Source organism: Fistularia commersonii, chromosome 31 (genome assembly GCF_037954325.1).
Source record: "Fistularia commersonii isolate RoL2024-O1a breed Wild chromosome 31, RoL_Fcom_v1.0, whole genome shotgun sequence".
Taxonomy (NCBI): Eukaryota; Metazoa; Chordata; class Actinopteri; order Syngnathiformes; family Fistulariidae; genus Fistularia; species Fistularia commersonii.
Window position 1 is genome coordinate 5,516,616 of NC_141314.1, and position 16,034 is coordinate 5,532,649.

The 16,034-nt window shown below is 44.6% G+C and overlaps 2 protein-coding genes across 3 annotated transcripts; both read right to left on the minus strand.

The window, feature by feature from the left end:
* Positions 1-2,330: 2,330 nt before the first annotated feature.
* On the minus strand, positions 2,331-10,783 carry ccdc69 (coiled-coil domain containing 69). Of its 2 annotated transcripts, XR_015109225.1 has the most exons (10): positions 10,664-10,783; positions 6,794-6,851; positions 5,737-5,903; positions 5,515-5,602; positions 5,219-5,292; positions 5,037-5,138; positions 4,816-4,935; positions 4,487-4,584; positions 3,128-4,295; positions 2,331-2,694 (listed from the first exon to the last, which is right to left on the minus strand). XR_015109225.1 is itself a non-coding variant. In XM_086178736.1 (9 exons), the coding sequence occupies exons 1-9, from the start codon at positions 10,682-10,684 to the stop codon at positions 4,139-4,141; spliced, it is 885 nt and encodes a 294-aa protein (XP_086034862.1). In that variant the 5' UTR covers positions 10,685-10,783; the 3' UTR covers positions 2,331-4,138. The 2 variants fall into 2 exon arrangements, 1 of the variants encoding a protein (XP_086034862.1); XM_086178736.1 differs by having other exon boundaries at positions 2,331-4,295.
* A 3,444-nt stretch (positions 10,784-14,227) lies between these two features.
* ltc4s (leukotriene C4 synthase) lies at positions 14,228-15,939 on the minus strand. Its single transcript, XM_086178738.1, has 5 exons — positions 15,800-15,939; positions 15,328-15,427; positions 15,131-15,201; positions 14,912-14,993; positions 14,228-14,565 (listed from the first exon to the last, which is right to left on the minus strand). Exons 1-5 carry the CDS (start codon positions 15,855-15,857, stop codon positions 14,406-14,408), a joined length of 471 nt encoding a protein of 156 aa, XP_086034864.1. The 5' UTR covers positions 15,858-15,939; the 3' UTR covers positions 14,228-14,405.
* Positions 15,940-16,034: the final 95 nt, after the last annotated feature.

Below are 16,034 nucleotides of genomic sequence, written 5' to 3' on the forward strand. Positions count from 1 at the left end.
AAATATAACACACAATTTACCCAAATATCAACACACAATTTACCCAAATATCATTAATTACCAAACTTCCTTTAAACTTTTCACCAGATATTTATCATGTTGCTATAACATATTTTTTTTAAATCATAAAAAGGGAAAGAATAGCAGGGATAGGCTCCAGCATCCCCCGTGACCTTGAGTCCAAGATAAGCGGCAGACGATGGACGGATGGATGGATGGATGGATGGATGGATGGATGGATGGATGGAAGGATGGATGGATGGATGGATGGATGGATGGTTGGATGAAATAGTGAAAGGTCAAACGTCACGGTCAAATCTCTCCACACAGATGCCCACCTGTTCCGTCTGGCGCCCCTAGTGGTCAAATAACGAAACTACACAAGACATCGAGTAAACAAATGACTCAAAACAGCCTCAGTGTGTGTGTGCTTGTGTGTGTATGTGTCTGTGAGTGTGTGTGTGTGTGTGTGTGTGTGTGTGTGTGTTTGTGACCCTGACTGACAGGTCAATTGACAAAGAACAAAGCGCCGTGACCCCGGGGGCCAAAGGTCATCCCAGCGGGTTTTCAGTGTGTGAATCTTCGCTCGTTATTTAAACAAATAGTTTGAATCCCTGAGACCTGTTAACCCCCACCTCCCCCCACCTGGATGGATGGGGAGGCGTGTGAATGTTGCCTACACACACACACACTCACACACATACACTCACACACTCAAACACACAGTGTTCATTAACTGGTGCTGGCAGCCATTAGCCTGTATTAATCTGGTGTTGGCAGTGCCTCAGAGGGGGGGAGACGGTGCCAGTCTTTGTATGCGTGTGTGTGTGTGTGTGTGTGTGTGTGTGTGTGTGTGAAGGGGGGGGGGTCTGTCAATGGGGGGGGGCATCTTTTATTTTATTACAACAAAAACTATTTTTAGGTTTTGCAGGGTCAATTTGTAATTCCGACAAAAATAGGAAATTAAACTGCCGAAGCTTCAGGTGGATTCCTTTGATGGACTTACCTCCCTCCCAGTTCCCTGGGGGTAAGTCCTCCATTTCCACCCATCTTCTCTTCCTTCCATGCATATTCCCCTCGCTTTCTTCCCCTCTGCTACTTCCCCGTTTCCCTATGTTGTCCTCCTTCCTTTCCTCACTCCTTACCTTCCGTCCTTCCTCACCTTTGACATGTTTCTTCCTCACTGTCAAGAACCTTCCTCCTTCTTTCACTTTATCTTTCTTCACCTCTTTCTTCCTTTGCCCCCAACCCAACCCCCACCCCATAATGTCTCCAGGTGGTTACTAGTCGGCATGGGGATATTGATGTGACGCAGAACAAACACTCACACACACACACACACACACACACAGCTTTAAAAGTCTGGAATTCAGACTTCAAATTAAAAAAAAAAATCTATATATGAATAAGATTTAACTGTATAAGGACAATACAAAAAATAAATGAATAAAAAGTTATAATAATGAAAACATTTGAAGACCAAAGCACAAGGGAATTTCCCCTATGGTGATCAATAAAGTTTATCTGATTTTCTTATCCTATCTTGCCTTACCTTAGCTGAGAGCATGTGGTTCTGGGGGCTCTGCTGCCCTCTAGTGGTCAAACTATGGAATCATACCCACCATTATGGATTTTTTTATTTTTTATTTTATCATTTAAGTTATCAGGAAATGATCAAGAAACTCCAACTTAATCCAGGAGAACTGAGCCTTTTGTATCAAGGCGAGTTTCCAACCCATTTTAAGATAAAATCCCATTAAGCGCAGCAGTGCTTATCACGTTATGGCACCTCTGAAGCCTGGAAGGAATGAACCCCCATCTTTGAAATACAGTTTAAAATTAAATCTAATCTTTTAATGCAAGAACAAATCACTCCTGGAATGAATACCCCGGATCTCGTATGGCCTGTCGCTTACTCGAAATCATTTACTTTGCCTTAAAAAAAGAGAATTAAGGGTTGACTAAGAAAACAACAGCATATTGTGTAGACAATCTATATTTCGGATAACAGTACATAGGACATAAATAAGATCTGAAAAAAATGGGACAGGTTAACAAAGAATCCCAGTTTATTTAAACTGCGTCCTGATATGACCAATTAGCAACAATGTTGATTTTAACCTTATGCAGGTCATTTATATTCTTATATTATATACAACAATTACTACTTATAATAATAACAATAATGATAATAATACTACTTCTAATAATAATAATACTGAAAAGGTAAAGAAAAGTTCAAAGAATTCTGGTTTTGTGAAGTAAAATTGGAAAGCAGTCAAAAAAGCCAAATTGTCAACCCCAAAGGAGAAATAAACAAAACAAATCTCTGGATTTTCTCTTTTTTATTCAGTCTAAACAAAAAAGTAAGAGATTGATGTTTGTCTTGAAGGCACCAAAACCCAGCAGACAGGATAGAGGGAAAATGTTCTCCTTGCGGAGGGAATTGAACAGGGGGAAAATAAACCAGTGGGTCAAAGTGCCGGTGCCTGGCTTTGAGTTTTCTTCATTTTTTTGGCAATAACAAAAGTTACCGAGGGTAAAACCATCGTCAAATACAAAAGTACAAGAGTAAATCTCAGCCTGGCAGGTTCTTCTTCAGAAAACATCGATCGGTGGTTTTAGACAGGTGAAACGTTGGAGTCTGAGGTGTCAAAGTCGGCGTGGAACCTCTGGGAAATACTCAGGTATTCACTTAAAAAAAAAAAAAAAAATACAATTAATGATTTCCTGTCACAGAATGACCGCTAACACGCTACATGCTAACCGCAATGACAACTGGGGTGATCTTTCACCAGAAACATCTGGAATTTAAAATGATGAGAGTAGTTCACACTAGGAGCCATAAACGTATTATTTTCAAATGCTAGGTTGAGCAAGTGGCAATAAAGCAGCCGTTAGCCTGGATGACATCCAGATTTATGCAACATCATGAATCATAAAGTTGTGAAGCGGGTATGAAATCTTCAAACCTCGCGACTACTGTGAGAAAGACAACCTTTGAGTTTGTGCTGCAGACCCTGATTGCCCAGGTCAGCTAACATAATACTCCACTTCACGTTGCTAGAAATGAAATAGTCTAGTTCGAAAGCTAGCATTGCACTTGTCGGCTTGTCGGTTAACGTACCTGACCTCACGCATTTGTTTCTGCAACAATGAGGCACTGAAGTCCATGTTAGCATCCATGTTAGCATAGGATTAATACTGCAATCCCCCCCATGATTAATACTGCAAAAACTGAAAATGACAGTTAGCTAAGTGCTAACATTGGCTATGCTAATGTGCTACTGAAATACAACCAGACTTAAGAAACCGACTGTTTGGACAACAAAGATATTTGAAACACGTTTTTCTGTGAAGAAAAAGGAGACGTTTGTCCATCAGAAAACAGACAGGCACGTGACACACGAAAAGAGCACAGAGCGTGTTAGCAGGATGCTAACATCCCCTCATAGAATAGCTTTCGAAGTCCCTGTCAGTGATATTCTCTCACAGCACCAAAACAGAGAATTTTGTGATTATACAAGTTGACTCATTGAGAAGCCTCCCCCACTGCCGTGTCTCTGTGCACAACAGAAAACTGTTCGCTGTCTGTAAACCTTGGACACAGGAAGTGTGTCCACCCCCCTGTGGAAACAAACTGGTGCTAATACTCCAGACACAGGGACGTCCCCAGCCTCCGCGTCTTAAATGGCTTGTTTTCTGAGTGGAGTTCTGTGTGGGGAAACCAAAACGAAGGGGGGGCTCTGATTGATGAGAAAACGACGTCCCACGACAGAGGGAACGCCGTTTTCTGGCGAGAGGAGTGTTTCGGATCGTGGGGACGAGCAGTCAGAAGACGTTACGTCTCACGCGTTCAAAGATGACGGGCATCTCCAGGCTGGAAGAAGACCTTCCTTTGGAAGACATGATGTAACAGCAATCGAACCTGACCTCCATCAGTTCGAGCCTCGGACGTGTGCGCCACCTGGAGGTCGAGCGTCCATTTTCACGTCTGAGGAATTAAAGCTAAAAACAATAGGATAAACTAATAACAGGAAGAGGCGGGTCAGATTGGACCGGAAGTGACATCAGCAGCTGATGCCCCTTCCCCCTATGACTCCAGCACGGTTCGTTCTTCTTAGGCCGCTGGCGGGCGTCACGACGGCGAGACAGCGGCGAGCTGAAGGCTTGGGCAAGAGCCCCTGTGTCGCAGCTTGAAGACTAACTCCTCTTTCTCCTGGGAAAGATTACGGTTGACGGACATCTGCCTTTCCAGCGCCACCTGGAGGTCCTGCTGCTCCTTGGACATTCGCCTGGAACAGATGACAGATCCAGAAAGTACTTGATTACTTTTTTGTCAAGGTGGAAATACTGACAGGTCCTTAGAAGATGATCTGAGGTGAGAACTTTCACTTTGCATGGAGAAACTGATATTTGTGGAAAGAATTAGTCTGGACTGCGGTTCTCAATGCGTCCACAGGGAGGCGCCAGTCAGCGAACTCACTGGATGAGGGTCTGGCTGTTCTGGTTCCGGACCTTCAGGTCCTCGTTCTGCTGCAGGATTTGAATAATCTGATCCTCCAGAGCCAAGTTCTTCTCCACCTGAGGACAGGAAGAGGAAAACTGGAGGTGAAGACCCAGAGGAAGCCCTAATGGCTGAAGCTGGAAATGCAACAAGGCGATACCTGTTATTCAACAAAATGATTAAATAACAGAATGTTGTCAACTCAACTCTCGTGAAGCTCAATTATTTTATAAAATTACAGATTAAAAATAAAGACATTTAAATAATTGAAAACTTCAATAATGCGACAGTTCCTCCGGGTCTCCTACCAGCTCCTGCATCTCCTGCAGCTTCCTGCTCTGCTCCTGCAGACGCTCCATCTTCATCTCGATGACGAAGAGCAAAGACTCCTGCTCCGACTCCCAGAATGCTCCCGGGCTGCCGTGAGTCTGGGGGGAGGGGGGCGCGGGGGGGATTTGACAACAGCTTACGTGGTTGTGATAATGGTAATAACAATAATAATAATAATAATAATGATAACATTCCACACCTGGATGTTCCTTTGCAGGTCCCTCTTGAGCGTCGAGGCCTGGACCCGAGTCTTCAGCCGCTCGAAAACCCGCAGCTCCTCCGTCAGCTCCCCCACCTTCGCCTTCATCGCACAAACGCAATTAGAAGTTCAGCTCGTGCCTCCCGGCCACCGGGGGACAGCGCCCGCCAAGGCCACTTTACCTGCAGGACGCGCTCCGACGCCTGGAAGCTCTCTGTCAGCCGGCGGGTTTCCTCTTGGTGGTTATTCTGCAGCTCTACAGGTTGCGGAGGGATGGAAAGCAGCAGAGGTCAAAGGTCAACGCTTCATTAGCAACCTTAGCTATAAGACTGGGGACTGAAATCAAATCTGTCAGAGAACCACAATGATGAAACCACAGTGAGGGAACACCCGACGGGAGGACAGTCCTTAAAACCCTGGGGGACAACTTTTATTTATAGGACCAAGGTGAAAACCACAGTAAGAAAACCCCGGTTACCGATCAGCTGTCGCTCTTGTTCCTTGGCTGCGCTCCGACTCCTCTGCTGGTGCAGAGCGTTCAGCTCCACTGCCGTCTCTGATTTCACCTGCGGACCAGGAGGAACCTCAGAACCACACAGGAAACCCCATGCCCCACCAATCTCACACACACACACACACACACACACACACACACACACACACACACACTTCCTCTTCACAGAGCGTCAGGTAAGCCCACCTGGTCAAGGATGCCAAGCACCAGGGCGCACACCTCCTCGTCGGCATGCTCTTTAAGGAGCTCCGCCCTCGCCGGGTTCCCGCAGGCCGACAGAACCTCCTCCAGGATCCGGAGCTGCCACTCAAAACGCTCCAGTTGCTTCTGGAGACACAGGTCAGAGCCATTGCCTAGGAGACAGGGGGGGGGGGGGGGTGATTTTAAAGTCAATTAAACTGAAAGTTCATAGAGCTTGTTGATATTTCATAATATTTAGGTGGTTTTGCTTTCAAGATAGATCAGAGTGATGTGAATTCAATACTAAAGACTATAGACCCACTCTTTTTGTAAGGCCTGTTTAAGAACCGTGCAATAACCATTATTAACCGTCCTCATCATTCCATTGGTTTTTCTCATTTCATCTTTATCGGTGCTGAAAAATCACCCGGAGCGACCCGCCGCCTACCACATCCTGTTTTTGAGCTTCACATGAGATTATGTCAATAAAAGGAACTTCTTCCTGTCACGTCGTCGAATTATCACATTCTGACAAGCATGGACTGGACCAATTTAAAATAAGTTATACATTTAAGAAAAAAAAAAATCTGTTTAATTTAGAAACTTGACCGTGATGAAAATATAATTAAAAAAAAAAATTAATTATTTTCATGAATAAACTTTAGAGCTTTCCTCTCCTTAAAGTCCTGTTGTGTACGGCATGCATGGTGGCCTCTAGTGGACAATCGCTCAATGCAGCGGCCCTCTAACAAATCATTCTTTTTCTATCAGGTCTTCTTCACGCTGAAGATAGCTCCCATTGACCTTGTCTGGATGTTTGGGCTTTGCGTCCAGCTGCAATCTTACGGTACTGGACGATAGAGGACAGCACTAGTCCCAACCAAACCTCCAACATCTAAAGGATGTATCCCGCCTTTTGACCAATCACATGGAATCACCACTAGTCACATGACCACAAAACAGGAAATGGAGGAAAAACCTGGTGCTACCTGGGAAATGTACTGACAATTTAAGTCTCCTTTCTTCCATTTATTCAAAATAGAACACACACACACACTCTGACCTCCATCTCTCTGCTGTGCCGTCTCTTTCTTCTCTCCTCGCTTGCTCTTGCTCTTCTTCTGTGAAGGACAGGAGGAAGAGGAGGGCTCAGTCACGGTGTCAGCCTCAGGCGCCACAGGGTTAAAGGTCAAAACGGATCAGCTGATCGGAGACCAATCACAAACAAGCCTCCCTCACTTCCTGGCGGAGCACTATTTGGCAAGAGTCAAACAGGAAATTAATTTTCAATGGAAAAAAGTGATTAAAAAATGCTTCAATAAAAATTAATTTCATCTTTTTTTATGTTTTTTATTGCTCATAAAAATTTCACCTCTGACAGAAAAAGACACACAAACAAATACACATGCAAACAGATAGACAAAACTCACAACATACACACACACACACACAAAACCACATTCCAACAAACACACACATGCAAAAGCACATACAGATAAAATTCAGACACTAAGGCATGCACAAAAACACATTCAGACAAATACACATACACACTCACGTGTTGCACAAGGACATGCGAAGGAAAACCTCACATTCACCACAATGTACAAACTCACTGTGAGGCCTCACATTGCCCAGAGTTGAGACACACACACACACACACACACACACACACACACACACACACACACACACACACACACACACACACACACACACACACACACACACACACACGCGCGCGCGCGCAATAAACGCCTCTAAACTCGTCCTGCAAACGACAAAGAAACAATAAATATCTGCCTTAAACACGCCAGGAGAGGAGACAGAGCAGCGTGTGGTCCGGGGAGTGTGTGTGCTGTGTGTGTTTGGGGGATGTTGGTCTTTAAAAGACGCCATAAATCATGGTGGTGTGTGTGTATGTGTGTGTGGGTGGGGGGGGTGTCAGGGTCTGGCGGCTCCTGAACAACCTGGACGTCCCAGGCTGCAGATGTTTGCTGATATCCGGGCCTCTGATTGGCCGATTCAAACCAAGTGGGTGGAGCCAACCAGGTTCTCCCACTAAGACGCTAAATGTCGACACGTGAAGCTTCGCTCTGCTCGGCCTGCTTCCCGTCTGTTTCCCGTCAAAGGGGACTTCACTTTTGACGATAAAACACCCGAAAAAGCAGACGGGCGAGCCAGAGGATTGTCCAAAACGATCGTAAATCCTCCGGCGATCAATATGTTAGCTATTTTTCAACCCCTGATGTCTAGCCCGTCAATCAATGGACAACAGTCACCCTCCACGTCCTCCTTACACTCAGGGCTTTTACCGTGAAAGCTCCTCCTTCCTTCCATCTTCAACCCGATCCACTGATCAATGACCTTATCAAAGTCCTACTGATCGATCAGAACAACAGACTTTGGCTTCCTGTCAATCAAACTAGTTCAAACATCAGTAATCAAATAATTGCTACCATTTAAGAGTTAATGAAATTTGAATGAATTCTTTTTTTTTGATCATATCAATTACTGATGATGATTCAAAGAAGTTTATTGATTTCTTTTTTCATATTTTTAAAGGAGCCCTTGGCTCTGCCCCTCCTCCTTCATGATACCGTCCATCTGCTCCCTAGCAAGGTCTGTTTTTTTAGTGGCAGGAACAGAAGTATCTTCAGGAGGCTCAGGAGACCACCCGAATCCTCCCCTTGACTTGGTCCAACCTGAGGACACTGAGGAGGTCCAACATGAAGACCAGGACCAGCCTCAGGGCCTTGATCAGCCTGAGGGCCAGGACTCTGAGGAAGTCCAACCTGAATATTGGGACCAACCAGAAGACCAGGATCCCGGAGAGGCCCCACCTGAAGAAAAGGACCAACCACAGGTCCTGGACCGACTTGAGGAGGTCCAACCTGAAGACCAAGACCAACCTCAGCCGTTCCGGACCATCAGCAGACCCGCTGGAGGTTTCCGAGGGGGCGGCCCGTGTGATGTTTCCCCATTGCCATGGAAACAGATACAGCTGAGTAAAGTCACATGAGACGAGAGGAGGCGGGTCCACGGGCCCGACTGAATGTTTTGATTCAGAAGCTCCGGGAAAACAAACATCTCATCTCCAGACCCTCATTCTTCTCATTTCAACCTTCAGAAATAGATTTTATACGTTCGCTCATTTTCTGGCTCGTTTCTGCGAATCCCCCGGACATAAGCAACGGTCTTGTCTCACGGCGTTTATAAATAAAGCCGGAGTGAAACCGTGACAGCAGAGGAAGTCCCGGCGCCGTGGGTCTCGTGGAGACCGGCGGCAACCTTCAACCATCAGAACCTTTCATCTACCTTATAAAATCCAACATGTGACAAAACAATTCATTCATTCATTATCTATACCACTTATCATAGACTCAGGGAGATGTGGGGGTTGAGCCTATCCCAGTCGTGATTGGACAAGAGGTGGGGTACACCTTGGACCAATCACAGGGCCCCTTATAAAGACATAGAACCATTCACCCTCTCATTCACATGAAATATAGATGACCATTACATGCAACCATTCACTCACTCATTCACATCTCGTATAGACAAACACACACTCACCCTTTCATTTAGACATTTTATCGAAACAGAAACATTCACATGAAACATAGACAACCATTCACTGACATTCAAACTTAATTTAGTCGTCCAACCATTCACCCTCTCATCCACACATTAGATACACTTTCACCCGCTAAGTCACATGACATATGGAGACATACAACCATTCACTCACTCATTCATTCATTTAAACCTCCTGTAGAAAGACACAGTCCCCTATTATTCACAAATCAAACAAAGACATATAGAGACACGTGAACATTCACCCTCTTATTTACACATCTGGACACTGTAGGGTCTTCATTGAACCTCCTGCATGTTTTGGACTGTGGGAGGAACCTGGAAAACCCTGAGGAACTCCTGGCAGCCGCAGAGAGAATGTGAAGATTCCACACAGAAGGGCGGAGAATCCAACCTGGGACTGTGAAAACAATCCCTTGAATTTTTCTTTTAAAATATATAAAAATAACCCGAAATGAGGGGAGAAAACTCTCATCGCCATCAGAACCAAGGACATGTGACCTGAATGGACCAATGAACCGCCATTAAATTTCTTCATTAAAAAGCAGAGAGAAATTTATAATTAAAAACTTCTTAAAATAAGATTCTCGAGATCCGGATCTCTGGAGCCTTCAGTCTAGGTTGGAAGAGGATGTGACCCCCCAAACCCCCTTCAGCTATGGGTCAAACTAAGACTTTCATATAAACATTTCCCACCATGACCTCTGACCTCAAACCCGCGCCGGAATCTTCCGGAACCCACGCGGACGGACAACCATCTGGAATTCACTTGAGCAGAACCCCATTTATAATTTAGGGAATTTTAACTCAACAGTGTTTCCAGCTGCTCTTCGGGACGCTTCTGCTCAGGAAACCCAAAAGGGTTGTTGCGGTCATGTTCGGCTAAAGTTCGGTGAAAGTTATGCAAAAGTTATTAGCATTACATTAGCAATCCCCCCCCCCAAAACCTGCACTGAACACCTTGATGCCGGAAGTGCTCCGGTTCTGGTCGGAGCTGAGGATGCGTTTAAGGACCGCTCAGCGCCCGGGAAGGGAGGGGAAACTCGCCCAAAACGTCGACCTCCCGCACCGGGGTTTTCAAGTTAAAAGCACCGCAAGTCGTACAAAAACAGAGTCGGGGGTTCGGAGTGCGTCACGATGGGGATTTGGACGGCGCTTTGAGGGGGAGGGGGACGGGGCCGGAGACCCCGCGCACACCGGGGTACGGGGCGCAGCGTCCCGGCAGCAGCGTGGGAAAAACACACCACGATGCGGATTGAAAGCAGATGTTTAGAGGGGGGAAAAGAAGTTTGAACCTCCGGTACCGACCGACACCTGCAAGAGTGGGGGGGCTCACCTTGCTCTGGCCGCAGCCCATGCTTCCGCCTCCGGCCGTGGGTTCACCGAGAAGCCGCCCGTCGGTCCGCTCCGCCGTCTGGCCGCTTCTCTCTGTTGACAAACTTTCAAATCGTCTGGACGTGAACGCACCGCCCGGCTTATCACTGCTGCGTTCATGAATAACTCGGAAAACCCGGCTTCACATAGACCCCCGCTGGATTTGGCGGGTTTGGACACTTTCCGGGAAGTTTCACATTAACAAGAAATAAGAGGATAATTTGTCTAAGTTTGTTTGATTCAGAACCAACAACTTTAATGGAATTAATAATAGCCACTTTTCACTCACTGTGCAAAGAAGCGATCACACAAACACACCCACACATAGACACACGTTTCAATCTATTTACGGTGTTCATGCGATTGAACCAGCGAAAGGGAAAGAAATATATATTTGTCTTTTTCAGCAATAAGATTATAAGTTAATCATTTTGAAATGTTACTCGCTTAACTGAATCACTGGGGTGTTTCTAAAATTAAGATTTTCGTGGGCCTTCACATGTTAGAGTTGTTATTTCTGTCCGTCCCTGAACGTATCAGCCTGTCATGCCGTGACATGCGCAGTAGCTCCTCTATTGTCCGTGATTTTCCTTTTAACGGTCAGCGGGAAACGAAGCAGCAGGTTTATGAACGAAAAGTTTTCGTTTGTTTTGTTTTTTGTTTTTTCTCATCCTGATTTTGCTCCGAACTTTATTTCAACTTTTTTTTTTCAATGGTTTTGTCGTCCGCCTGTTTGGTTACTGGGAACGTTTCGTTCCCACAAACGTTCCTACAGCTGCTCTGCAGGGTGTTTTGCAAAAACAGACTTCAGTTTTATCACACAAACTTTCTTATTTACAAATATCTGTTTCTAAGATATTCCGGTTGTTCCTTGAATGTCCCGGTGGATTTAAAAAGAAAGGAATCAGTTTGACAGAATCTCGTTTTCTATCAAATAAATACTTTTTTAACAAATAAATAAATATAATCAAGGAAAACACAACCTAGTATTTCAACAGGAAAAAAAAAACACCAAGCGGTGTATTTATGCATTAAATTATTTGGATATTCAAGAATCACCTATGTTCCCAACTCTGGGCCTCTTAAATTCACGTGACCTAAGAGTCGCCCAAAGATAAAATGATATCATATCATATCATATACCATTTTTATATCCAAAAAAACAACAGCCTAATGTTTAAACATGCAGGTGGGCGTCGCTTCGATGACATCAGCGACCATGACACTATTACATTTCTGCACACTGATGTCACACACGTGCATGTCAACATGTGTTCCAGAGTGTGTGAGTGTGTGGGTGTGCGTGTGTGTTTCTTGGTCTGCCTCTGAGTGTGTTATTGTCTCTGAGAGTCTGTGTCAATGCCTGAGCATCTGCATGTGTGTGTGTGTGTGCCTCAATGTAACCACATTAAAAGTTTCATCAGGAGTTTCAAATGAACATGTTGGTGGTTTCTTGATTTCCCGCTTCCGTTTTATAGCTCCAGGAAACACACACACACACACACACACACACACACACACACACACACTCATGCTATGAGAAATTGGCAACCCCGATTAAAGTTTTTTTTTTTTTACATAAAAAACAAGGTAAATGTGGCCTGTAAACAGTGGTGATGTCATCGGTAAGCCCTCTCCTGATAGGACGATAAGGGAGTGAGAAGCAGTTGCTTCACGATGGAAACTTTGTGTGACAAAGAGACAGCTGGGTAACAGGGTACGTGTGAGTGTGCATGCATGTGTGTGTGTTTGTTAACACAAGCACACTGGAAATACACTGGAAAACATTAAATTAGCCTGACTGATCTTTTATTTTGTTTCCTCCCATTGATCGTTGAAGATTCCCTCACAAATGAAAACAAAAACTGCAAAGCATCTTTACACTTTTATTCAAGTGTCTATTTAACTCATTACTGTACTTACTTCCTCTCTCTCTGTCTGTCTCTGTCAAGTGATGTCATGCTAACTTCCTGTTAACCCTTTTTATTTTTTCTCCCTTTCCAGGACACGTTGTCGGCTGACTTCCTGCACCATCCCAGGTTGGCCTGTGAGCTCGGTGGGTCGAGGCCAGTGGCCCCGCCAGCAATAAAAAGGCTGAGCGTCTTTATATAAACGCACCTATAAATATCCTCCTTCGCTCAGCAGCAGATTAGAATCCAGACAAGCCGCCGTGGGAGCAGCTGCTCACACTTTCACCGACGCTTTATCTGTGTGGTAACCGGTCGCCATGGCGACGGCCTATCAGGATTCCAAAGGGGAGCACGCCGAGGCTCGGAAAAATGCACCAACATATCACACTTTAACCCCCCCCCCCGTCTTATTGGATTTTAATCAGGAAAATAAAAATACAGACCTTTATCGTTATTTCACTCCCACAAGTTAAGTATTTTCTGGCCCCTTGTTTCACTTACTGCTCAGTCTTACCCTTAACTTGAAGGGGTTTTGTAAAGATCAACAAATTTCAATTAAAAGTATCATAAATAAATGTAACTATATGTTCACATTATTTCTATTTACTTTTTTAGACAATTAAGATGGAGTTAAATGTACTTTTTTAATTTTGTTTTTCCAGTAACTGATAACATATAACTCCACAGCGCCCTCCGATGGTCTGCAGCTCATGGTGTCAAATGTAGTCACATTTTAGACTCAGTACTTCGAAACCTGGAGGCCCTCCAGCGTCCAAAAAAGTCCAAGGAATAAAATAGGTGCAGTAGATTTATGTGTGTGTGTGCGTGTGTGTCTCCAGGCTGTTGGTCTAATGATCATCACATGTTTAGATGTTAAATTCCACCTTTCTGGATCATATGCTGCTGTTCCCTGATTCGACAAATAAAGTTTTCCGTGTTTGAATAAAACAGGAAGCACAACCCTTGGACTGGTTTTTCTTGTAATTTACCTCCTAGTTCTCCGCTAGCTCGCCGGCTCGCCTCAGTTAGCTTAACTGTTAGCCTCATGTGCACATTTTAAAATTCTAGCTTTCATTGGCATTTGTCGTTATGTAGCTGCTGGTTTTATGCTAACTCACTTGTTAGCCTTAGACCCTTGTTTAATTGTAGATTTAGCTGCTGGTTGTCTAGCTCATCTGTTAGCCTTGCATGTTTATTTTAAAACTCTAGCTGCTAGCTGTCTGTTAGAGTGCAAGTTAGAGTCGTGTTGTCATTTTAAAACTATGGATGCTAGTTGTTAGAACAACTGTGAGTCTCAGATCCTTTAAAAAGCTGCAAGTTGTCTATTGGCGCGCCAGTTAGTTAGCTGCTCAAAAACATTTTAGCTCTTCATTTTAGGTTGGAGCTATTTAGCATCTGATTCACAGCTGACTATTTTAGCTCACCAAGGAATCCTCTCATTTGCTGTCGCTAACTCTTTAAGCTTCTTATTTCAGCTAACATTCAGCATGCCTTTTTATTTAAGCTAATCTTTTCATAACTCACGTTGTCGTTAATTTATTAATTCCTAATCATGCTGTCTGTAATGTTTTACCATCAGGTCAAGTTATAGCTAAAAGTTTAGCATTCTGTGAATAGCAGCTAACATTGAGTCGCTGTGCTAATAGTTAAGCCTTTTGTCATGCTGCAACTAAAATTGGAAATTTAACTATTCTTATCACTCAATTTGTCATGGCTTACTTTTAAAATGAGGAAATGAGGCTCTGAAACTTCTAGCTGCAAGCTTCATTTTATTGTGTTTTCCTTAAAAGTCTCCTAGTCTCGCCTTGGGGTTTGGCCCAATCTGGTTGTCATGGAAACCAGCAGGTCCAGGTCCAGGTCCAGGTAAACCCGGCAGAAGGAGCCAAAGATGCCAAGGCAGGAGCAGCTGATGAGGAGCCACAGAACCCAGGCACTGAAGTGGAGCGGTGCCAAGCTGAGGAGGAAAATGAACATCGGGAAGCATCTCTATTTTAAGAAAGGCCATTGAGCTGGTTCAATGCATTCATTGATCACCGATCAGAAATGTCATCTGGTGATTATCCTACATTTCTGCACCCTCTCTGCATCAAAATGAGTTAATCAAAAGAGTTGTACAAAACATTTCCATTGATTTGAATCAAACACTAAAGAAACAATCATTTGGAAAATTTATTTATAACATTTTCTTCTCTAGTGATCAGCTGATTACGTCAGCTTTTAAAAAAACAGATTTAGTGAACAAATAAGACGGATTAAATCATCAATCAAAGGATCAATAATTGATTGTTTCAATCACCAACCGTCTCTCGGGAGATTGACAGTATCCATGAAAGTAACGCCAGCGGGCCACCAGGTAGGCCACACCTGAGACGAAGGATATGCCTGCAGTAAGCGAGCGCACACACGCGCACACGCACACACACACACACACACACACACACACACACACACACACACACACACACACAAAGATTAGTGTGCACATCTCAGTGCGCTGTTTGTATTTGCACTCCACTTGCCTGGGCTGCAGAAGAGTCCACAAGTCCAGAGGACCACAATGAAGAGCGGGAAATACTCAGAGCAGTTTACTCTGAAAACAAAAAAAAAACATTGCAAACCCACTCGACCTTTGACCTCTGGCTGATGCCATTTGATCATTTGGGTCATGATGGTCTGTCTTCTGTTGGAAGGAGGTTGACCTTTGACCTGCACTTACTGTGCTCGGAGGATTCGCTCGAACTGCGGTGGTCCAGCAGTGGAGGGCGGGGCCACTGAGAACTTCCTCCGGGCCTGGATCACCTGCATGGAGAAATAGGCTTTGTGCGCACGCACACATACACACATTTAAATTCACGGTAACCATGGTGATCAGGTTATCAGGACCATAAAAAGGCTATTAATCTAATTCCAGATAAATCCTCTTCAGTTTGAATCAAGGTTTTGTTTTCCTGGGACAAAGACGCAGGAAAAGCCGTCACTGATTAACTCCCAACGCCAGATACTTTGTTTAAATGCAAATGAGCCGCGGCGACGATCAGACCAACACAAACCAACGCTTCAAATTAAGCTAAATCTAGATAAAAACATTTACAGAAACCTGTGCAGTTCCAAAAAAAAAAAAAGCTCCAACATAAAGTGATGACCTCACTTCCTGCTTAACGGCCTCACGGATCTTGGAACTATCTCACCTTGCTCCACTGCGCCAACCACTGTAACGGCTGCAAGTCCCAGCAGGTGATCCGGCATGTCTGAAGAGTCGCCGCGGGATGAGACACACACCTGTAAACACCACCTAAAGGGGTGGAGCCACGGCAAAAACCAGCAGTAGTTGCGGGAGGGTCGTGATCTGATGGGCGAGCTCCACCTGACCAGGTGTGGAGGTTTAACAAGGCTCCAGAGATATTGGGACTTTCCCCCGACACA